At 48.3% G+C, this 25,057-nt stretch overlaps 1 protein-coding gene across 1 annotated transcript in view; it reads left to right on the forward strand.

Annotated features, from left to right (window-relative positions):
• The first annotated feature begins 17,480 nt into the window (after window positions 1-17,480).
• The window catches only part of gria1a (glutamate receptor, ionotropic, AMPA 1a), a 69,959-nt gene continuing 62,382 nt past the window's right edge, over window positions 17,481-25,057 (forward strand). The window contains 2 exon segments of the mRNA XM_064325268.1: window positions 17,481-17,994; window positions 18,368-18,502. Coding sequence (XP_064181338.1) covers window positions 17,913-17,994; window positions 18,368-18,502 — 217 coding nt within the window. The 5' untranslated portion in view covers window positions 17,481-17,912.

Below are 25,057 nucleotides of genomic sequence, written 5' to 3' on the forward strand. Positions count from 1 at the left end.
AGGCTCTATTCCAGTGTGTGGATGGGCCCCATGGTCTGGTATCTGTTAAGGCTCTGTTCCAGTGTGTGGATGGGCCCTATGGTCTGATATCTGTTAAGGCTCTGTTCCAGTGTGTGGATGGGCCCCATGGTCTGCTATCTGTTAAGCCTCTGTTCCAGTGTGTGTTTGGGCCCCATGGTCTGGTATCTGTTAAGCCTCTGTTCCAGTGTGTGGTTGGGCCCCATTATTGGGGGCCGCAGGGATTCAACAGGCCAGGAGGGAGAGCTCATTGTGCACCAGCACCCCCTGGTGGTCAGTCGGGTTTTTGCGCTTCATCTGTTGCGCCGTGCACGAGCTCGACTCACGAACGGCGGTGTGAGAAGAAGCCGCGGCTGGAATCCCGCGTTGGCGGACGCCGCGTGCTCCTTCGCACCGCCCTGGCATGGCGGCAGAGTCCACGCTGAGCCTTACGGCACACAGCCCGAGCGCCCAGCACTACAGGCCAATTAGCACGTAAAACGCCAATTAGTCTAAACGCTCACAGGCCCTCCATGCCAGTCTGGACCTGATTTTTACAGTCAGAATGAGCTGGGAGTAATCAGAGCAGCCACAGACTCACCTGTTCAGCCACAGACTCACCTGTTCAGCCACAGACTCACCTGTTCAGCCACAGACTCACCTGTTCAGTCACAGACTCACCTGTTCAGCCACAGACTCACCTGTTCAGCCACAGACTCACCTGTTCAGCCCACAGACTCACCTGTTCAGCCCACAGACTCACCTGTTCAGTCACAGACTCACCTGTTCAGCCCACAGACTCACCTGTTCAGTCACAGACTCACCTGTTCAGCCCACAGACTCACCTGTTCAGCCCACAGACTCACCTGTTCAGTCACAGACTCACCTGTTCAGCCCACAGACTCACCTGTTCAGTCACAGACTCACCTGTTCAGCCGAAGTCTCGCCTGTTTCAGGGGCGCTTTGCCTGGAGGCCGTTTTTAAAGCAGAGAAGTGGGTTTACTTGTTGAACCACTTTGGCACTGAGGCCCTTTTGGGTTTGAATCACCCTAATTGAGCATGATCCATTTCTGAGCCAATTCCCACTGCAAAGAAGGAGAGTTAAAATAAATAAATAAATAAACCATTTCAGCCTGAAAAAGAGCGCTATACTAAGAGCATAATAATGAACCTCCAGGAGCCAGGAAACCACCACGACCGTCCCTCTGTGTGGGAGGTGCAAAGCAGGAGCGCTCACATGTGAAAACACAAACACACACACACGCACACGTGCACACACACGCACACACACACACACACGCTCACACACACGCACACACACACACACACGCACACGTGCACACACACACACACACACACGCACACGTGCACACACACACACACACACACACACACACACACACACACACACACACACACACATACACACACACACACACACACACACACACGCACACGCACACGTGCACACACACACACACACACACACACGCACACGTGCACACACACACACGCACACACGCACACACGCACACGTACACACACACACACACGCACACACGCACACGTGCACACAACACGGAACACACGAGCCACACGTGCACACAGCACACACGTGCACACACACACACACACGGACACACACACATACACACACGCACATGCGCGCACACACACACAAACGCACACGTGCACACACACACACGGACACGTGCACACACACACACAAGCACACGTGCACACACACACGCACACGCACACGTGCACACACACACACACGTGCACACACACATGCACACAAACACACACAGACAAACACGCACATGCACATGCACAGGCATATACACACGCACACAAACACCACACGTACATGCACACGCACACCTGCACACACACACGCACACACACATGCACACAAACACATACACGCACACAAACACACACACGCACACACACACACACACACGTGTGATAATAAAACATGCTTTCACTCTCAGACAGCCCTCTGAATGTGTGACCAGGAAGGGTCGGGCTCAGCACTGAACAGGGAATCAGTGGCACCATTAATCTGCTAATGATGAACTCACACTGGCGGTTAATTAGAGGGCATTGACCTGATGATGTCATTAACCCATCGTTTGTTCTGATTGGTTACTGCGTTTGTTTATCATCTGACATTCATCTGTACAAGCACTGCCATTAAGACAGTATGATATGCACAATCATTTTCCATGATTATTATTATTATTATTATCATTATTATTATTATTATTATTATTATTATGATTGATGATGATGAAGGTCAGTCTTACATGGTTAAATATGCTCTCAGTATTTCAGGATGGAGTGTATTTGTCTGGTCTGCATTATGAGTGATGGCCCCAGTAAATGCAGTGTGTAATCCTGCTGTGGTAAGTCCCCCAGCCCCCCAAGCCTCTTCCACACGACATTAAGCTGATGGAGCAGCAGAGACTGGTGTACTCTACCCCCCCCCCAATCTGCTCTACAAACCCCCCCAATCCCCTCCACAAAACCCACCCCCCTGCCCCCCCTCCCCAATACACCCCCACAGAATCCTCCCAATGCACTTTACAACCCCCCAATCCACTCCACAAGCCCTCCCCCAAATACACCCCAAAAGAACCCCCCAATACACCCCCACAGACCCCCCCGATGCACCCCATGGAACAGCAGTATAGACAGTGAACCCCCACCCCACCGAGCACCCCCACAGAATGCAGGCTGCAGCGTGGGATCAGGCCTGGGGGGGTTAAAGTCTCAGGACAGAGAGAATCTCCCCCCCAGGGCACTAAACAGGGTTCTTCCCTCCCCCCCCCCCCTCCCCCCGCGTGTTACTTACCCCATGCATATTTATCAGAGCAGCATCTTCAAAGAGTCACGCTCATTCATTAGCATTCACAGTGCTAATGAAAGCACAGAGAGTCCTGGATACCTCTCCTCAACACACACGCACACACACACACACACACACTCACGTGCGCTTGCGTGCACACACACACACACGCACACTAACACACACACATGCACTCACACACTCACGTGCGCTTGCGTGCACACACACACGCACGCACACACACAATCACATGCGCATGCACATACACACACATGCACACACACACACAATCACACGCGCGTGCATGTTCGTTCGCTCGCACACACACACACGCACACACACACACAATCACATGCGCGTGCACACACACCCAATCCCTCCCCATCTCTAAGGCCCCCCCCCCCCCCGCTTGCTGACGAAGCTCTTTTCTCACGCTTGCCCTCGATAACCCATGAGCCACTGGGGCTCTGCTTTAATTGGGCCGAGAACAAAAGACTGGGCTGGCCCACTATCCCACTCCCAGGAAGCGGTGGGGGGGGGGGGGGGGCAGAGGGAGGGGGTGCGCAGGAGTGTATAAAATGTCCGCTGCTTTGCTTTCTCTAAAGGGGGGGGGGGGGGCGGGAAACGCTTTCAAACTTTTTTAACGGACTGATAATTGAATGTGTCCTCAGCACCGAGGCGCCCGTCTGTGCCCTGGGCTTTCAGGCCAGCACAAAAAGGCTTCTGAGAGTCTTCAGAGAGCACCTCCCCGTCCCCGTTGCCATAGCGCCGCTCCGCTCAGATAGAGGCCCGAGCCGCGTGAGTCAGCCTAAGTCCGACAGGAAAGGAATTCATGGAGGAAGGAGAGCACGAGGGAGAGAGGTGACGGGGAGGCGGTAAAGAAACAATGCTCTTCCTCTAAATACTCTGCTCCTCATCACCCACACTGTGCATGACGCTCACATGCTGTGGATCCATCCACGTGCGATTGCTTTTGCCTGGCTGCTGTTGCTAGCCGGAGTTCATCCGTTCTCTTGTGCCAGTCACACGCTAGCTTTGCAGTTTCATTGAGCGCAGGACCTGCAAGAACGTCTTTGCTCTTTGCGTTAAAACTCTAGTTTCCACCAGGTGATTTTTCCTCTATTTGGCTAACTAATATGCCAGACAGATGTTAAAGAGAGCTCTGTTGTTAGAAACACTGTCTTTTTTTCTTTTAGGTGTTTACAAGCGCTGGTCTGCAGCAGACGAAAAAACCCACAGTCCAGTCCAAAGTCCAGTCAGCTCTAGCTCCGCCTCAAAACTTACCAACTTACCAACTTACCAACTTACCAACTTACCAGCTTACCAACGTACCAACTTACCAGCTTACCTTCCCCTTGAGCTGCATGCTAAATGCTAAATAGGGGTTTCATAACATAATAAATGTGTCTCTTAAGCATAATGGTGTTTTTCGAAGAGACATTCAATTATTTAGTTTGTAAATATGCCACTAAATGCAAGTGGTATCTCTGAATCTAAAATTTATAAGTAAATTTACCCTCAAGAATGACGTACTGTAGAAGCTTTTTGAAAAAATATAAACGCAATTAAATATTGATTTAAGCCATCATCTTCTCAGTGGCGACTTAATAAAGGTCTTTACATTTAAATTGAATCAAACTGAATTTTAAAACAGATGAATTTTGGACGCCATTAATTTTAAAGAATAATAATTACAGGTTCATTTTGCATTGGTTCTGCAGTAAACACATGGGTGTTGAAGGCTTGGCCCGTTGATTCTAATGTTTGCTGATGAGAGAGAGAGAGGACTGTTATTCATCAGGCTTCCCATCTATAAATCCAAGCGTGCGCACACACACACACACACACACACACACACACAAGCGTGCGCGTTGATTAAGGAGAGACAACAGAGAGACAACAGAGGCCTGGACTCGGCAGAACCTCAGCTGCCCCCTGTTCTCTCTCTGTGAGACAGCGCCCCCGCTGGCAGCGTGCGGGACAGCGCGTCCCGAGGGAGGGCGTAGTTCAGCGGAAATCGATTTCTCAACGGCTCCTCCGCACCGGGACCTTCGGGGGCGCTGGGGCGAGGGGCGGCGCTCTGGGGCTTTGATGCCGCGGCGGGACCTTTACCGCCATCGCGTCGCTTGCGTTTGAAGTCTGGCGCGGCCGCGAGCAGAGACGCGGAACATTCCGCCAGACTTCCGTGGGATTCCGACTACAATACTTAAAGTGGAATGAACTCTATTGTTCAAGGCACACCGCATGACACGCACACCATCATTTTAAGGTACACATCTCTGATGATGGAGCAGACGCCCATAATCCCTCTCTGATGATGAGCAGCAGTACCGACCCATAATCCCTCTGTGATGATGAGGAGCAGTACTGACCCATAATCCCTCTCTGATGAGGAGGAGCAGTACTGACCCATAATCCCTCTGTGATGATTAGGAGCAGTACTGACCCATAATCCCATTCTGATTAGGAGCAGTACTGACCCATAATCCCTCTCTGATGATTAGGAGCAGTACTGACCCATAATCCCTCTCTGATTAGGAGCAGTACTGATGATGATGATGATGAGGAGTCAGTCTCACTCCAGTCTGATGCTCGTTCTCATTCTCCGGCTCCCCCTGATGGGGTTAATGGAGATGTGTACTCAGCGCATGAGCAGCCCTGCTGTGTTAAACTCTGATGGATGGCCCCAATATCTCCCTCCTTTCCTTCAACAGCTTTATTTACAGCCCCTGCCGCCCGCGAGCTCGGCCGCCTCGGCCACTGACAGGAGTCAATAAAGCATTAAAGTTTCCAGAATCTTCCGCTGAACAGAGACAGACGATCCGCCCGCTGCGCTCCACCCTGAGCGAATATCTGGCGTCACAAAACGTGTCTGCAGCGACCGCCGTCAGACCTCAGAGCAGGGAGGATGACATCAGCGCAGGGGGGATGACATCAGCACAGGGAGGATGACATCAGCGCAGGGAGGATGACATCAGCGCAGGGGGGGGGGGCTGGGGGCTGGGGGTGGGGGGTGGAGGCGGGGCGGGGGCTGGGGGGCTGGGGGGTGGGGGTGGGGTGGAGGCGGGGGCGGGGGCTGGGGGGCTGGGGGTGGGGGGTGGAGACGGGGCAGGGGTCGAGTCATCGCTGCTCGTTAACAAACCCAGGACCGCTCTGCAGCTGTGTCTAATCCCATTCCAGGGATCCACGCCTTTAACTGGCAGCCAGTTAATTGATTTGATTGATTCATAATGGTCGTTAAGCAGGGCTTTAGGAGTGAAGTGTCTCTATCACTGTCACCCCCAACCCCCTACCGCCCACCCCCAACGTGTTAGACAGATATAAGACTGCAGTGTTTGAGAGTTAGACAGAAATGAGGGCTCTCCTGTACAGGTACACCCCCGACCCCCTGCTCTCCTGTACAGGTACACCCCACACCTCCTGCCCCTGCAGGGGTTGATAAGCAGCCTACCCATTAGATTTTCCTCCCCAAAATCTGTCATGCCTGCGTCAGGGAAGCACTTGATGTTCCGGGGGCCGGTAAAATATCGACTCCATCAATCTGCATCACCGTGGTAACAGCGTGAGAACCCTGCTTCCAGCTAAGGGCAGCGGCATGGAAAAGCAATTATGCACATAGTGAGCGAGAGAGAGAGAGAGAGAGAGAGAGAGAGAGAGAGAGAGAGAGAGAGAGAGAGAGAGAGAGAGAGAGAGAGAGAGAGAGGAGAGAAAGAGAGGAGAGGGAAGAGAGAGAGGAAGAGAAAGGAGGGAGAAAAGAGAGAGAGGAAAGAGATAAGAGAAAGGAGGAGAAGAGAGAAAAAGAGAAGAGAGAAAGTGAAAGAGAGATAGGAGAACAGAAGAGAGAACATAAAACTACCTGGCAGTGTAGCCTGTGAAAGAGGCAGTGCTGCTAAATCCTGCAGCTCATCTTCCTCCCTGACACTGCATTCCATTTCCTCACCAAGCGCTCACCGCGACAATGTCACGCTCAGGTGACGCTTTTACACTTTCTCACCACCGCTTTCTCTCTCCGATATGTAAAAACTTACACCGTTCAGATAATTCAAAGTGCTGCAGGAGTTTGGGAACTAAATTAATTAAAAGTATAAGAAATTGTAAGACACTACTGCTTGTAGAAGAGACTTTATTTAAGTGACTTAAGCATGGTAAAATATGAGAAAGACAACTACAGGCTTTCAGGTTAAGTACATAACTTTCAATAACTGTGCCCCAAATGGGAATCGAACCCACAACCCAGCCCAGTTCCCTATACACTATGCTGCACTGCCACCCAACACTAGACAGGTGCATCACATGGACCTTGCTCAGGGGACACAGAGCTAGCACAGAGACAGGTGCATCACATGGACCTTGCTCAGGGGACACAGAGCTAGCACAGAGACAGGCGCAGCTTTACCTGGTGTGTAACACAGGTACACTGTGCCCACCTCCCCTGGCAGAGACAGTGGAGGAACAGCCCTGGGCTACTGAGCCCCCGCCTCCACGCAGTCATGGGGGGAGGGGGGAGCTGCACAGAGAGCACTTCTCCAGGGCTCCGCTCTGTCACTGTGAAAGAGTGACCACTTTAATTACGCCAGGAATTTAGAGGAAGGAGAAACAAAGCAAACCGAAAGGACGCGCAGGCTGAGCAGGCCCGCGGGACCGCCAGGTTCGATGTGCGTCTTCCGTAACTGAGTCTGTAATTTGTCGGAGCTGGTTGAGGAGGAGCGAGGAGTCATTAGGACTGACAGGAGGAGACAGGAGGAGACAGTCTGACCACTGGCTTTCAGGAAATATGACAAGTAATAAGAGCAGAGGGCAGAGCGGGAGATGGACATACTGACGCTCTAACGCTTCAGCCCAAACCGGACCCCCAGCACACACACAGCATCACGCAGGGCCCACAGCAGCTCAGAACCCAGACCAGCTCTGAGCCCAGATCAGCTCAGAACCCAGATCAGCTCAGAACCCAGACCAGCTCTGAGCCCTGACCAGCTCAGAACCCAGACCAGCTGTGAGCCCAGATCAGCTCTGAGCCCAGATCAGCTCAGAGCCCAGATCAGCTCAGAACCCAGAGCAGCTCAGAACCCAGATCAGCTCTGAGCCCAGATCAGCTCAGAACCCAGATCAGCTCTGAGCCCAGATCAGCTCAGAACCCAGAGCAGCTCAGAACCCAGATCAGCTCAGAACCCAGATCAGCTCTGAGCCCAGATCAGCTCTGAACCCAGACCAGCTCTGAGCCCAGATCAGCTCAGAACCCAGACCAGCTCTGAGCCCAGATCAGCTCAGAACCCAGATCAGCTCAGAACCCAGATCAGCTCTGAGCCCAGATCAGCTCAGAACCCAGATCAGCTCAGAACCCAGAGCAGCTCTGAGCCCACAGCAGCTCTGAACCCAGATCAGCTCAGAACCCAGATCAGCTCTGAGCCCACAGCAGCTCTGAACCCAGATCAGCTCTGAGCCCAGATCAGCTCTGAACCCAGATCAGCTCTGAGCCCAGATCAGCTCAGAACCCAGAGCAGCTCAGAACCCAGATCAGCTCTGAGCCCAGATCAGCTCTGAGCCCAGATCAGCTCTGAACCCAGAGCAGCTCAGAACCCAGATCAGCTCTGAGCCCAGATCAGCTCAGAACCCAGATCAGCTCAGAACCCAGAGCAGCTCTGTGCCCAGAGCAGCTCAGAACCCAGATCAGCTCTGAACCCAGAGCAGCTCAGAACCCAGATCAGCTCAGAACCCAGATCAGCTCTGAGCCCAGATCAGCTCTGAGCCCAGATCAGCTCAGAACCCAGATCAGCTCTGAGCCCAGATCAGCTCTGAGCCCAGATCAGCTCAGAACCCAGAAGACCATGAGAGAGAGAATCTCAGCTCGTTAAGAGTGACTTGGTAACGGCCCTAAAACCAGCAGCAAAGGAATCTCAAACTCGGGTTGCTTTCCGTTTTTCTGATTTTCCAAAAGGTACTCGTTGATAAAATGCACCATACAGCAACTATTCACTTAAAGATATCTATATCTACTGCTTTCTTTGAGACCCACAGGAAAACCCAATGTATAATGGAAATCATCTCCTTATACTTTCACCAAGTATTTTAACGTTTAGATGATAAACAGTCTATTTTCACCACATAATTAATGCATTTTATCTTGAATGATTGAGAACAATAAGTACTGATCACATTCATGGCTGCTGGTGGTAAATATTTTGGTGAATCAGAGCATCAGAATTAGTACTGCCAAAATGTGTGAGATACATACTGTTCGATTTGACCAGGATTGTGGCTTCCTGTCAAACAGAAGTTAGGGTTATTCAGGTTGAAACTTGGTGGGGTTGAATCCACAAGTGGATGAAAATAATCAAGAAAAACACAAACTGTAATCCAACAATAATAAAAAGAAGAAGAATATGTGTGTGAATACTGTATAATAATGAAATAGACGTGATTGACCCAGAATGGGAAATCACAATACGCTCTCCATAGTGTGATACCTCAGGCGTCTGCTCTGTCAGACAAAGGCGACTTTAAACCTCACAGGTGTGGCTGTCTTTCCTAAAACCATAACTACACCGGCAAGGAAACAGCTCCCACTGACCGCACATAAATGTGTCACAGTTCAAAATGCAGGCAAAGCCTTTGCCTTCATGTCTTAGACTTTTAGACGTTACAGATTTTTCTCATGAAAATCTGTTTGGAGGTTCTAAAAGGGAGCAAACTAATTACCCCCCCCCCTTATTCTCATCAACAGCAAACCCTGTCTTCTTCCCGGGTCCTGTCTGAATGAGCATCAGAGATCAATGGCCACGGAGAGAGTGTCTAATTAAGCCGCCTGTGGAAAGTACATCACAATTAAACCCTGGCATCTGACTGAGGGGCACGCTCCAGGTCCATATTGATTTTGTGCTCGCAGGGATTGGGCACTCCCACCCGTTAGCTTGCCAGTCAACATCTGCTGTAATCAAACCAGCAGATAAAATAACAAACACAATCTCTCTCTCTCTCTCTCTCTTTCTCTCTCTCTCCCCCCTCTCTCTCTCTCTCTCCTCTTTCTATCTCACAGCTTAGTTTAATTAAATTCAAATAAGCATTATTGGCACGATAATAAAAGATAAAATGTTGCCAAAATGACAAGACACGTTTCCCAAAAGCAAATACTGATATTGATAGCCAATATTGGAACATCCCTCCCATTAATAAATTAAAAGGAACATGGTATTTGAACAAAATCTAAAATGCATAGCAATGGATCGTAAAGCATTTGCAGTAAAGAACACCCACTCCCTCTCTCTCTGCCTCTAGCCTTTAACCTCACACTCTCTCAGGACTCCCTCGTTTCCCTGTGGCTTTCTCTCGTTTCTTTTTCTCTCTCTCTATCTGCCTATCTATCTCTCTCTCTCTTTCTCTCGCAGTCCCAATTTCTCTCTGTCTCTCACTCGCTATATCTCTCACTCTCCATCTGTCTCTCTCTTCTGTCTTTCTCCATCTCTGTCTCTCTCTGCCCCCCTCTCTCCCCTCTCTCCATCTCCCCCACCCTCTCTCCCCCCTTTCTCTTTCTCACTTTTTCTCTCTCTCCCCTCTCTCTCTCTCTTTCTCTCCCCTCTCTTCTCTCTCCCCCCCTCTCCCCCTTTCTCTCTCTTTCTCTCCACTCTTCCTCTCTCTTTCTCTCCCCCCCTCTCCCCGCTCTCTCTCTCTGAAGGAAAGCTGATGTAGGGAATCCTCGCACGCCCGGATTTGACAGAGTGTTTTTTCAGCGCTCGTCATGGCCGCGTTTCCGCTCTCAGGGCCTCAGCTCCCTGCGCGGTAACAGGACGTGACAGCTGAGATGCAGCAGCAAAATCAACATGAAGGGAAGTGTTTGCTCGCTCTTCCCTTCTGCGTACAGCTGCAGAAATAATATCACTGATAATGTGACTTCTATTTATGTACAATTCATCCCATTAGACAATAACATGCTAATTATCTCCCTATTCTTTTAAAAAAAGTATTAATACATGTGCCACAAGTCCTTTCACACAGCAGTGTTTTTTCAGTAATACCCCTCTTTCCCCCCCGGTAAAAATGGCCATTCACTTTAACCAACCTGAAGAATCTCATGCGATCGCTTATATTCTTGATCTGAGGTTTTATATCTCAACACCAAATAATTGCCAAAGATGGCAAGCATCCATTTGCCAAAGTAATAACAAATTTTGTCCTTTCATTTTTGCTAAAGATTTGATTAATGGCACAGTATCTGCAGCCTTTATTAGTTTCTCTGGGTGTGGAGGAATGCACTCTTCACTGACCATAACATCTCGCAGAGTCCACAGTCAAATAACAGCCTCTCTCTTCTCTGAGCCCCGCCTTGCACACAAAACTGGAAATAACACAAGTGAGCTCATTACATGACACTTCATTACAACCACACTGCAGAGCAACATATAGCAGTGAGGAACATCAGTGTTACTCACAAGAATACAAAAATGCAATATCACTAAGAAGGCACAGAGGCCCGTTTATAATCACAAAGTGCACTATTAACCCAACAATCAATAATTAGTATTGTAACAAAAGAAAATACCTCCAGACAGACAACCTACCACAGAAGCATAAAAGCATTTTTGCTACAATGGATTTTTTGGCTGTCCATCCAGTTTTTTCTGCCTGTTTCCTGTGGTTTCTCTGCTCAGTACTTGTGAAGTTTTCGGACGTGTGTTTTCTATTTTTGTTACCAAAATTGATTTGGCCATAACTGAGAATCCTTGAAGCGATGGATTAATCCTGACCTGGCATCCCCAGCTCCAGAAGTCTCAGAGTACCTCGGACAGCAGCTATGGACTGCAGCACCATGGAGAGCTCCGGTCCATTCTGTGCAACAGAAAACAGCTCCTGCACTGAATGGTTAACTGAGCCCGTAGGCTATGTCTGTAGGAAGGAAATATCAGCACTACCTAGCCAGCACAGCTGCAGATAAGTTCAGCGCACAGCTGCAGATAAGATCAGCACACACCGGGGACCAGAGTAACTACCAAAAACATGCATTCAGCATACAGGGGTAAACATTGGGAGTCCATGCTTAATTTCAGTCATTACAACCCAAAGAAAAAGAAAACATACCTTTTGTGACTACATTGTCTTGTGGGAAAAAATATTGTTTTCGTATTTTTTCAGTCATAAGTTTTAGTTGTATGACTGCTTTTCACAGTACCACTGTGACATAAAACGGGTAACTGAAACACCTGTACTGGAGCCAACCGCACTGGCGCTAGTGAGCAACGTCTCTCAACAAGACCAGAAAGTGAGCTTTAAAAAAAAAAAAAAAAAGATTGCCTGGTTTTTGCGTGCTTGGTTAAGACTGCACACCAGAACGTCCTGCACAGATCCGGCGGTGCCATTCAGGAGGGCAAAAGTCACGGCACAGCAGCGCGGGAGCGGTGCAACGGCAACCCAAAGCGGTTTAATTTAATATACGCGGTTGTGTGGGGGAGTAGAAACGCTCCACATAGGAACAGCGCTTAATGCTCCAAATTACTCCCCCCACACAGCCCAACATCATCCGCCGATCCCTTTGTTTGGTGCTTCCGCCTGACTGCAGCGGGAAAAACTCCAGCGCCGTTTAAAATAATTACGCAAAAGGAAATTAGCCTCCTGCTTTTCCCCCAGTGGAGTTTGTGATGTTCGTTGGAGGGGAAACGGGCTGCCTGATCGTTATTTTAATACGCAAACGATGGAATTAATATTTCATTCGTGTCACATGTCACACGGCAGCCCCGCTGGATGTCCTGGAGCAATGCACACTGAACACGCGAAACAGGAAGACCACCTACACGCTGATATGCTCATTATAGCGCCGTATAAATCCCGTCCCGGTGAACCGTAGCGTAGGCCTGTTTTCATTCGCCACAGCTTGATTAGTCATTGTTAATTCATCACACGCTGTATCGCAAATCAGTGGAAGAGACTGAATAACTTTATTTTTCCCAGGGGGAACTTCAGGATCTCCAGAGAGTTCTCTGATGATGTGTCAAAGAGACTTGGTGAGAGAGATATGTTTACGCCATTAAGGTAATAGAGGTTTCCATCAACTTCCTTTTAATGTGGAACTACAATTCAAATAAATTAAATGATTAGTTTGATTGCGTTTATGTAAATGTGTGCACGTGTCTGTGATCTGCTGAGGAACAGCATTTCCTCTAAGGCTCGACAGAAAAGGCCAAACAAAAAAAGAACAATTCAATCTACCTTGTACGTAGGTTTTTGCCATTTAAATAAACTGTGTGACAAACCTCCTTCATGTTCCTCATATGGGACTCACCTTGTGTGCCTTGCTGTCTCCCTAAACTTTGGCCATGCCTGTTAATACTGACCAGGAACAAGTGCCAATGCTGAATACTTACATCGCTCTTTACACAAATAAATGGTAACATTAGTATTTGCATTCTATTTAAAGGTTGGGTAGCTATTTCAGTCAATTATGTTCCGTTAGTTGTTTAAATAATGGTTCATTTAATACCTGCTCAATTTCTAATAAAAAATAAATTTAGAAGCCCTTCTAAATACCTGAATGATATTCAAATACCTCCCTACCCCTCTCTCTCTCTCTCACACACACACACACACACACACACACTCTCTCTCTCACTCTCTCCTTTATATGGGCATTTCATCACAAAAACTCAATTGTCTGAAAAAATATGTTAATGCACTCCTTTATATGCTTGAAACAATAACAGCAAAAAAAACTAATTTTACTCTCAGCTAGACATAACGAATTGTTCCCGTCTGATAAACAAGCTTATCCTTAATCCTAATTGAGTCAAAGTATTATAGTGAGGGATTTAGGATTCCATCAAACCAACAAGCGCAAAAGCAACACATGATAATGTGGACTGGGATTAATCCACTGTGAAAATCAAAGGCAGTGTTTAACCTTGTAATTTAACTCGTATAGCAATCGAAAAGCAGGTCCACATTTCATGTTGAAATAAAAATGGCTACTTCATTTCAGCACATGTAAACAAGCCAATCAAATGCACCAGTACATGTAAACAAGCCAATCAAATGCACCAGCACATGTAAGCAAGCCAATCAAATGCACCAGCACATGTAAGCAAGCCAATCAAATGCACCAGCACATGTAAGCAAGCCAATCAAATGCACAATCGCATAGTCACAGTCAGGAAAACCGAGCATTACAATGCGGTTGTGTTTTATAACATGCAGGCAATTTTCTTTTTAAGAAATAAATTTGAAAGTTGATATAAAGCATGCAAGCTCTAATCCCAGTAATTTATTATTATTTTTTTAAATCATTTGCACCCAGTTAAGGTTTTCCCCATGCTGGAGGAAGACTTGTGTGATTCTGGATATACGAGTCTCCATTCACAGATTAACCAAACCAGTCTTGGAGGAATGAAACACGTTTCACCCTGTAGGGCCAAAATGATTTCATCATCAGTAGCTTCTTGTTTTACGGTTTCATTAAACATTTTAAACATTAGAAAACAGAAGTAGCAGCTCTAGAATATTGTGTCCTGACATTTGAAATGTCAAGGTACCAAAGTGGCAGACTGTTTTTCCTACAAAAATAATTACACCAGGCACAACTACAGGCCATGATTTGGCATCAGAAATAATTTCCAGTGCTGAGTGAGCTGTGGAGCTGAGTGAGCTGAGTGAGCTGTGGTGCTGAGTGAGCTGAGTGTGCTCTGGTGCTGTGGTGCTCAGTGTGCTGTGGTGCTGTGGTGCTGTGGTGCTGAGTGAGCTGTGGTGCTGAGTGAGCTGAGTGTGCTGTGGTGCTGAGTGTGCTGAGTGAGCTGAGTGAGCTGTGGTGCTGAGTGTAGTGTGCTGAGGGGGGCTGAGGAGCTGTGGTGCTGAGTGTGCTGAGGAGCTGAGTGAGCTGTGGTGCTGAGTGAGCTGAGTGTGCTGTGGTGTGAGCTGAGTTGCGTGGCTGGTGTGCTGGGGATTGCTGAGTGTGCTGTTGAGGGTGAGCTGTGGTGTGCTGAGCTTGGTGGTGTGTACGGCGCTGAGTGAGCTGAGTGTGCTGTGGTGCTGCTGAGGGGTGCTGAGTGAGCTGTGATGCTGAGTGTGCTGAGTGAGCTGTGGTGCTGAGTGTGCTGAGTGAGCTGTGATGCTGAGTGTGCTGAGTGAGCTGTGGTGCTGAGTGTGCTGAGTGAGCTGAGTGAGCTGTGGTGCTGAGTGAGCTGAGTGTGCTGTGGTGCTGAGTGAGTGAGTGTGGCTGGGGAGCTGTGCTGAGTGCTGTGTGCTGAGTGAGCTGGTGATGCTGAGTGCTGAGTGAGTGGGCTGTGGTGCTGAGTGTGCTGAGTGAGCTGATGTGAGCTGTGGTGCTGAGTGATGCTGATGTGTGCTGTGGTGTGCTGAGTGAGCTGAGTGTTGCTGTGATGTTGCTTGAGTGTGCTGAGTGGCTGTGGTGCTGAGTGGTGTGGGGCAGTGTGCTGGATGTGTGGGTGTGCTGGGTGCTGTGGTGCTGAGTGAGCTGTGGTGCTGAGTGAGCTGAGTGAGCTGTGGTGCTGAGTGAGCTGAGTGTGCTGTGATGCTGAGTGTGCTGAGTGAGCTGTGGTGCTGAGTGTGCTGAGTGTGCTGAGTGTGCTGTGGTGCTGAGTGTGCTGAGTGAGCTGTGGTGCTGAGTGTGCTGAGTGAGCTGTGGTGCTGAGTGAGCTGTGGTGCTGAGTGAGCTGTGGTGCTGAGTGTGCTGTGGTGCTGAGTGAGCTGTGGTGCTGAGTGTGCTGTGGTGCTGAGTGAGCTGTGGTGCTGTGGTGCTGTGGTGCTGTGGTGCTGAGTGAGCTGAGTGAGCTGTGTGGTGCTGAGTGTGCTGAGTGTGCTGTGGTGCTGAGTGAGCTGTGGTGCTGTGGTGCTGAGTGTGCTGTGGTGCTGAGTGTGCTGAGTGTGCTGAGTGTGCTGAGTGAGCTGTGGTGCTGTGTGGCCTAAAGCGGGAGATCATCGCTGTCTTACGCGCGTTTCAGACGCTCTGCTCCCGTTCACGGTCCAGTGAGGACGTTCGAGCCGCCGCGGCCGGCTGCAAGCTCGCTACGGAAGGAGAGCCGCGCAGCGCGTCGCTTCCCTGCGAAGACAGCGCTGCTTTTACCGCACGCTTTTCATTACGCATTACATCACTTTTCAAAAGGTGCCGTACAGCTGTATAAAGGCTTTAAAAATTCACTCGCATTTTCATTACTAAAGCCCTGACCAATGTATCCAGGCTTTTAGTCCTCAGCGCTTCGAATAACAAATGCATTATGCAGAGCTGCCGGGGCACTGTGGCGAACCTGCGATGTCAAAGCCGTCACACTCTCCTCAGCTCATGCACACAAGTACGATTAACGCTTTTATTTAATATTCCAGGCTGTTTCAATTTGCACTGGATTTATCACTCGTTAACATGCCACAAACAGATATAGCCCTATAAATTTACCTTCTCTGATCAAATGCATGAACAAACTGTTTTACATGCTGCAGTGGCTTTGGAACTAATTTCTGATCATCTCAAAATACACACATTTGACATTTCCTGGGACATCACATCTTACTTTATGTCCTGGTTTCTGGGTCAAAATGGACCCATCACACATAATGACAGAATTCTCCAGAACAATGACCATTCTGCGAATAAGACAATGTAGCCGGTAATCCTACACAAAGAGACAGAATTACAAATACTCTGTCTTTACTCGGTCATCCTGGAAACAAAATTTTCAGTGGCCTTTTTTTTTGTTGCTCCAGGGCATGTAAGAAAACGAAACTGTGCAACACAGTGGACAACAATAAAATGGAATCATCCTACAAAATGCGTCCCCCTCCACTGCATAGGGTCATAGGGCAATACAACAGCCTCCATCAGGGTATCAGGGGCTGCTGGGGTGACAGGTGACTATTACCCTGGTTAGCACAATGCACAGTGTTAAAACATCTCGCACAGAGTACATATGGTCCCTATTGAACTCACATATAATCTGGCACATTTGAAATAACACGGTGTGTGCGCACATGACGGCTCATTGTGTGGGCGACTCATGGAATCCCAAACCCAAACCCCTGGGGAATTTGCCCTCAGACTGATGAGCCAGTGTGACTGAGATCTTTGGTTTGAGTACCTCAGTTATCTGCCATCACAAGCGTCCTCACAGAGCCCGTGGGAGGAGATCCACACAGCGACTCCACATGAGCACATAATGAGAAAACATACACACACCAACACACACACATGCACACACACGAACACACACATGCACACACACGAACACACACATGCACACACACAAACACACACATGCATACACACACGCATACACACATGCACACACACACACAAACACGCATACAAACACACTCTCACAAACACGCATACACACACGAACACACACACACACAATGCACAAAGAGCCATTGATTGGCATTGTCAAAGGCATCCGCAGCTGCGGCGATGCTGAATTGCTGTGTGGCTAATTTAACATTTTAAAAATATATACATCTTTGTCGGCCTCTGTGTTGTTCACGACTGTTGACGATGTTGACAAAATCATGTCTTGTCAGTATGCTTTGAAATAACGTGTACGTGTGAAAGACACAAAGTGCGAGTCTGCGTTTGCGCTGCCTCGCTTTCCAGAGATTCAATGTAAATGGTACGTTCTGCAAGGTGCAAAAAAAAGGAAAAAAAACATACCCAGTGAGGCGAGAACACACATATCTCGCATTCTGTTACACGTTTGTTAGCATTACACCGCCACGGCTGTCTTAATAGAGACGTGACAGAGATGTTCAGCCTGGCGCCCGCATGTTGAACAGCGGAAAACCTTTGTGACTGGATCTCTTGCTAGCGCATAATGCGAGCACCCGTGAGTCGCTGTCTCTCCAGAGAGTGGAGGTAGGGCTCGTGGACACGGTTCCTTAGTAGCCTAGGACATTAGCATTAACTGCGTGCTGAGCGCGAGACGCGGGATCTCGTGAAGAGCTCTGCTAATCCAGCAAGTCACTCGCTGTCAGGGCGGTATTGCACGCGCACACGGCACCAGAAAGACGGCGGAACACAAATCACGGACAGACCTATGGTTGGAATTCGGTTATTTTTTTCTTCGCCAATGCAAAAGGAAATATGCAGCGAAGCTTCACCCTGCTCTGCACCAGCTTTTTGGGGGTGTGTTTAGGTTCAAGTTTTCCAAGTAATATAAATATTGGTAAGTAAAAACAAACGATAAACTAACACGACGAATTAAATGTAAAATGTTTTAAGCTCAGTTTTGTACGGAATGCCTAACGGGCAGTTCTTTGTTCAGTTTGAGCTCGTCTGCACACGACCCGTCTTCTGCTGTAAATCCTCACATAAGTACTATACTATTTTCCGTATAATGATGAGCGCTTAGAATATATGTTCAACGGATTTGGAAAGTTTTAATATTACTATTAATAGGCTATACAACTGTATTTATATGTTCTGATGTTATGACGGAAATGCGCGTTGCGTAAATTCGCACACTTACCCCAATAGTAACAGGTTACATTGCAAGTGGGCTAATGTTGGGTTTTTATTTTATTTTATTTGATGTACAGGTGGACTGTTCCCTACCGGCTCTCACGAATATGAGGTTTTTCGGTTTGCACTCTCGCACCACCAGGACATCCCCAAACTGGTACCCCAGGTGGATATGGTCAATATCACACAGAGCTTTGCAATGACATATGCGTGTAAGTAAACGGCGCCTTTATTCCCTTTTTGGAGAACAGACAACTGCTTCATACGTGTTCCCGTGTTTCACCGCTCCGAGGCAATCGGACAGGGCAGTACTGACCACATGTTGGTGATATTAAACATTTAATCTGTTGCTTATCCGCCCAAGTCCATAAAAGTGTCAGTTTACAGCAGCGAACACGACTCCTGGAAGAACTGGCGTTTTCGTACAGCTGTGGGCGTAAAATGCTTTGTTCTGCCGCCCACCTGACTCTCAGATGGATAAAATGTTATTTTAATGCAGAATCCACGAAGGTGGACAAACGGCATTTCACAAGCGAAGAGAGCCAGTTCCCCCTCATTAGCCGTGTATTTAGAGCGCATTGTATTCACAGGTTCTCAAAAATAAGCGCGGTGTGTCCAGATAATTCCCCCTCGTGCACCATGTCCCTTTTTACAGCAACGAAAAAACGTGTTTAACGTTATTTCTGTCGCTAGGCAGTGGTCGTGTCAATCAAGCTTTTCTGTCACAAGACAACTATTTAACAACTGGAACGCGCGAAAACCTTTTCTTACCTGCCTCGTATGTAGCCTACTTTGCTTTGGAGAGACCGCGCCGATGTACCTTTTTATTTGCATCTGATAGTAGCCAATTTATTTATATGTATTTCCACGGTAAATAAAATTTTATTACCGTGCTCTTGTTATATGTTATCACATACAACGTGAAAATCTCAGTCCCTGTTATTATCATTATTAGCTCATTTACTTCGTGGTCTGTTCACGACCATCGCCGTTAGATACTATATGTGTCAATAGGTAGAAAAAACGATATTTAAAAAAGAAATTAACTGGGGGACTTATTTTGCGCGTTGAGCTATTGCATGCGTCTAATTATGCCGCCATGTTAATTGCTTAATGGTAGAGTTTCGTGGCAAGCCCGGAGCAGTAAAGCACCTGGGGACGCATTATGTTTTACTGCGTATTAGGTAGACGAAGGATCAGTGGAAAGATGCTGCCGAAAGCCTTCGCGTCCTCCACTTGCCAATGAACGCATCAACAACAAAATCGACCATGTGTCTTTGTTTATTGGTGCTTTGATCGCTCCTAAATCACGCAGTTGCTGTACAGGACCGGTGTGGCACATTTGTATCCCCTGTAACTGCGTTAGACTATATATTTCACAGCTGTTACTGTCCCGAGTTATTTACGCTGGAGCAAACAAATCATGTAACAGAATTAGACAGCTGTTTAAAGTAGAATTTCCTAGAGCCAGCGCTCCAGCCGTTGCTCACAGGTGCTCGCGAATTCATGACCACCTCGTGCGTTCTGGCCCTCGATTACACAGAATAACTAAGTAGCAGCACCGCGCGTGGGTAGTGCGCGTGTACCTGTCGCGCGTACCATACTAGACCAACCGAATTCAGAAGCTTCGGCCTTCTCATAATTATGCAACAGGGAATGGCTAATTGCGACGGCAAGATCAGAAATCTGGCAACACATCAGAACTCCCTAATGGCGTGCAGATGTCAGTTGTAACACCTGTAATTGAGTTCCCTCGTGCTGCCAAGTCATATTTTCCACCAGACCCTCTCTGTCTCCACGGCGTTATCATTCAATTTGACTTTAATTGCGGAAGATTTCTGTGGAGTGTCGTTAGCTCTTCAGACGCTGCGTTCTTTATGCCGTATACGGCTTTGTTTGTGTGCGGATTCACGCCCTGCGTTCACCTTAGCTGGACTGAGGTATTGAAAGATACATCACGGCAGGACATACCCGTCCGCGTATTCCCAGGACACTTCGTATTTCCCATGCACACACTCTGAGAACAAATGCATCATATTAAATCCCCTGCGGATATTTCATTGACTGCAAGTTCTAGCTTTATATTGCCGGTTTAACGGGCAAATCTCTCTCTCTGAATATATATATATATATATATATATACACATACATACATACATACACACACACACACACACACACACACTGTGTATTTGTATTCGTGTCAGGTGCCTGATAACTGGACAACACATTGCAGGACGGTCTAATAAAACAGGGATAATTAAGTTTATGAAGACAAATCCTGTGTTGACAGCTGTATAATAATGCACCGTCGTTAAAAATTAACTGCAGTCGATTAAAATAAAATTATATCTCGTTGAGCTTTTTTTTTTTTTTTTTTTTTTTGCAGCCTCGTCTGGCTTCTGGTATGCTTGGTAGTTTAATACGTTTATAAACTTCGGAAGACTCAGAAGCGAGCAATGGAGAGAGAGTTGAGTGGTGACGTCACATTATTAGTGACGTGCGCGGTTGTGCCTTGATGCGTTCTCTCTCTTTGTATGGAGCGCGCGAGCACCCACTCTGGGTTCTACTGATTTCGTCGGTCCACCTCTCTGTTGCTGCCCCGTAGCCTGGAAGAGACCGTGCCTCATAAATGTACCCGTGAATAAGATATTCAATCTGCCACCAAGGATTCCGTTAAACCAGGCTTCCAGTAGGGATATGCTTAACCAGCTTAAGGTACAATCAGCAGGCCTAAATATGACCCTAAAATGAATGTTCCTGACCTACTTCCCTAAATGATAGCACGGATATTTCCACACTTAAGGTTATAATTCAGGTCACAAACAGTGTTACACGATCAGCACGCTACACTGGAGGGGTATTTTTATTTAGGGTGATAATAGGCGTTAATGCAGTATGGCGCTGTGCTGACTGATTTTAGCGGTGTGGTTATGCGGAGTGGTCCAGCAGGGACTGTGTCACACTGTGATGCTGCAGGGTGATAATGACAATGCTGCTGCTGTGTGGTTTTGTAAAGTGGGGGTGTCAGGCTTCAGGCCTGGGGGGGCAGGGTGTCTGCTGGTTTTTGAAGTGTTTCAGCACTTAAGTGATTCATTTAAGTCATTAATTGGCATTAAAGAGTCTACATGGCTTGTTTCCAAGGCTAAGATTGATGGCTAATTGAAAGGAAACCAGAACAACCAGATTTTACCAGGACTGGAATTAAACCTGCAGACACTGCGGCCCTCCAGAACTGGAGTTAAACCTGCAGACCCTCCAGGACTGGAGTTAAACCTGCAGGCACTGCGGCCCTCCAGAACTGGAGTTAAACCTGTAGACCCTCCAGGACTGGAGTTAAACCTGCAGCTGTCCAGGACATGGACTTTGACTCCCTTGTTTTAGGGTGATATGGCCAGGTGATGCCGTCACATGACATGTTCATGTTCAAATGGAATCAGTTCTGCAGCTCATTTCTGGCCTGTGCTGTAAAGCATTAATTCCACTTGGCTGTATTTAGGCCTGAGGGCAGAACTGGTCTGCATGCAACTGGTAGTGCCTGTGGGGCAGAACTGCTCTGCATGCGACTGGTAATGCCTGGAAGTCCTCTATCTAGCTGTTTATTGGTCTGTTTCACATATTTCCTTACGGACATAAAGCAGGCAGTGAGGTGTAAAGGTTTTTTGTGTTTTTGCTGTTAGTGATGTCTTTTTTTTACAAGTATGATTTTAAAAATCTGTTATTGGTTTAGTGTCTCAGGGTCTGTGCTGCTGCTGTAACTCAGTTGGGTGTTAAACTTGTAGAAGAATTTTGTATTTTTGCTTTTCCCATCAAATGACTTGTTCAAAAATGCCACGGTGGTGTGACCCCAGGTGTAATTTTATTCAGTGTGGCAGTGCCAAAGCTTTGGTCTTTACATGTTAGTGCTGGCTATCCTTTCTCTAAGTATAATCGTTTCCGTCGGAACAGTTTGGCAAAGCACTCCTGTGTTCATTTCATTCATGACACATCAGGAATGACGGCTACACAGTTCATCTGCCACCTCCGTATCCTCTTCAGTGGAACATCCATTAAAACAATCATGATACTAACACAACATGATCTGTGAATTTAATTAGTTCACCCCTTTGCACTAGCCATGATAACATTGAGTGTTTTGGGAACCAGATCATAAATATTCAGCAGGCGGAGTGGCTCTGATGTCCATATTTATGTCACATCCAAATCACAGCGAATGTGTGTTGTGTGACTCTGTCGTGAGGACATAATTCTGCCAGAAGCTACAGGACCCGATTCTGGTTCGCCTCTGACTAAGCTCTGAGCTCACTGGCCCTTGTGTTTTCACAGCGAGCTGACAAACAAGCGGAGTCTCGTTAATTTCAGAGAAACAGACGCAGCAGCCAGTTCACGAAACTCAGAATCTCTTCCAGGGCCCGAAAATCCACACGAGGCAGCGGGCGTTTTGGGCGCAGGGGTTCTGGCGCTGCGGGGAGCCGCGCAGCGAGATGCTCGGTGTGAGCGCCCGCCCTTCCCCCGGCCCGTCTCCGTTCGAGTGGGGCGAAGGTGTGACGGGACAGGAAACGAGGGCGAAACGAGCACCCTCCGGAGGAGCGTCTCTCCGCGCACCCGTAACCAGGCGCGTTGTCACGGGGAACAGAGCGGATTCCGGTTCTGTGGGCGGCCGAGCCGACTCCCGTCGCGGCCTTCCAGGATTTGTTCTAGAAGGACGACTCGTTCCCGAATTCCATCATGCTCCTCGGTGTCCGTTTGGTCAGCGCGGGACCCAGCATACCCCTCCGTCAGGATCTGGGTCCCTTGGTCACGGACCAATCCTCCGTGGATCTGGGTATGTCAGGCGGGACGCATCCCTCCGTCAGGATGGAGTCCGTTGTCAGGCGGCCGTCCCTACGAGATTGAATTCGGAAACAGCTCTGCAGAAGTCGATGATTATGACTGATATTATGATATTTTCTGGCGGTAAAGCGTCACATGTCCCCGGTTTGTTCTTTATTTTCTGAGCTTGTTTCAGATGAAGGTCGCCCAGAGGGCAGAGAAGGAGTGGTTCTTTCTGCTCACACACCCAGTACCCACACAGACATACCCAACAGCTGAGTGTGTGTGTCATGATGTCATTGCAAGCTGCGATTACCGCACTTCTAATTATTACATGACTGGCCAGGCGCTGTCTTAATGCTTGCAGAAGAGAGGGGAGTTTCTCTGTGCATTATTGAAGATGTTGATTTAACAGTGTTACATGGAACTTTTCCACACTCCCCCTGTTTAGCTAATAACCATCTAGAGGCCATTTAGACAAGAGCGTGTTTCACATATATTTGTATCTGAGTGGGAAGAAGAATAACGTGCCATAGAACAGATTTTTGGAAGCATGGTCTAATTTGTCTTTGTACAGGGTGGGGGTGGGGTTGGAGATGGGAGTCGGGGGGGTGGGGGGGGGGTGGACATGTGTATCCGTGGTAACCGCCTTCGCTTTGTGACATCAGGGGGAGGCTTGGCATCTCATTATACATCTGAATGCACAGCAAGAGGCTTTCAGGAGGTATCCACAGCGGTCACGTGTACAGAACCCCCCCCCCATCCTTACACCCCCCCCACCACATCGGAATTACTTACAGGGAAATAAAAACAATAGAGCCTGCAGCTATTTTGCCAATGCTAATATTATCTGCTGAAACAGATATGCAGTTACATGATTCATGAGTTCATATCTCCCACGCATAAATGCATGAATATACAGTATCTACACACACACACACACACACACACATCACACACAAGAGCATACATATTCAAACACACACAAGTACACATCCGTACACAGTAACAGGTGCACGCACTGATAGGCTCTGGTTCTGGTTTGGGGAGCAGTGAATACGCTCAGCTCTAAATGGTTCTGGAGCAGGGAAAGGCTCTGGTTCTGGTCTGTTTCAGGTTCTGGTTCTGGTTCTGGGGCAGTGAAAGTCTCTGGTTCTGGTCTGTTTCAGGTTCTGGTTCTGGGGGTAGTGAAAGGCTCTGGTTCTGGTCTGTTTCAGGTTCTGGTTCTGGGGCAGTGAAAGGCTCTGATTCTGGTTCTGGTCATTTTCAGGTTCTGTTTCTGGTTCTAGTTCTGAGGCAGTGAAAGGCTCTGGTTCTGGTCTGTTTCAGGTTCTGGTTCTGGTTCTGGGGCAGTGAAAGGCTCTGGTCTGTTTCAGGTTCTGGTTCTGGTTCTGGGGAGTGAAAGGCTCTGATTCTGGTTCTGGAGCAGGGAAAGGCTCTGGGTCTGTTTCTGATTCTGTTTCTGGTTCTAGTTCTGAGGCAGTGAATGCACTCATCTCTGAAAGGCTGTGAATGGCGGCGCTTGTGTCGCTGGGGGGTGAAAGGAGTCAGCTGGGCCCGGCTAGGCGGGGGCTTCCTCTGCACCCCTGCGGCTCTCTGCCACCTGCCGGGCCCCGTCATTCTTCTGGGGGGGCACGGGGGGGGGGGGGGGGGGGCATGCAAACCTCTGAAAGATGAAGGGCTCAGGCTGGAAGCTGCTAAACGGAGAAAATAAAAGGATGAAGGATTTTCTCGCCGCTACCCGTCGAGTTGTAAATCCTAAGACCCGCTTTATTCATAATCAACATTCGCACGGCGGCGTGTCTTTATCTGAGCATGCCCAGTGCGCGCAGCCGCGGCTCGCTGTGAAAGGGCGTCGGCGTGTTTTCCGCGTGTTTGTGCGCGTGGGTCCCCGAGCTCGGGATTAGCAGTTAAACAGAGAAGCCGCTGGAGACCTTATGCAAATAAGAATATTA

The sequence above is a fragment of the Anguilla rostrata genome, chromosome 3 (genome assembly GCF_018555375.3).
Source record: "Anguilla rostrata isolate EN2019 chromosome 3, ASM1855537v3, whole genome shotgun sequence".
Lineage (NCBI taxonomy): Eukaryota > Metazoa > Chordata > Actinopteri > Anguilliformes > Anguillidae > Anguilla > Anguilla rostrata.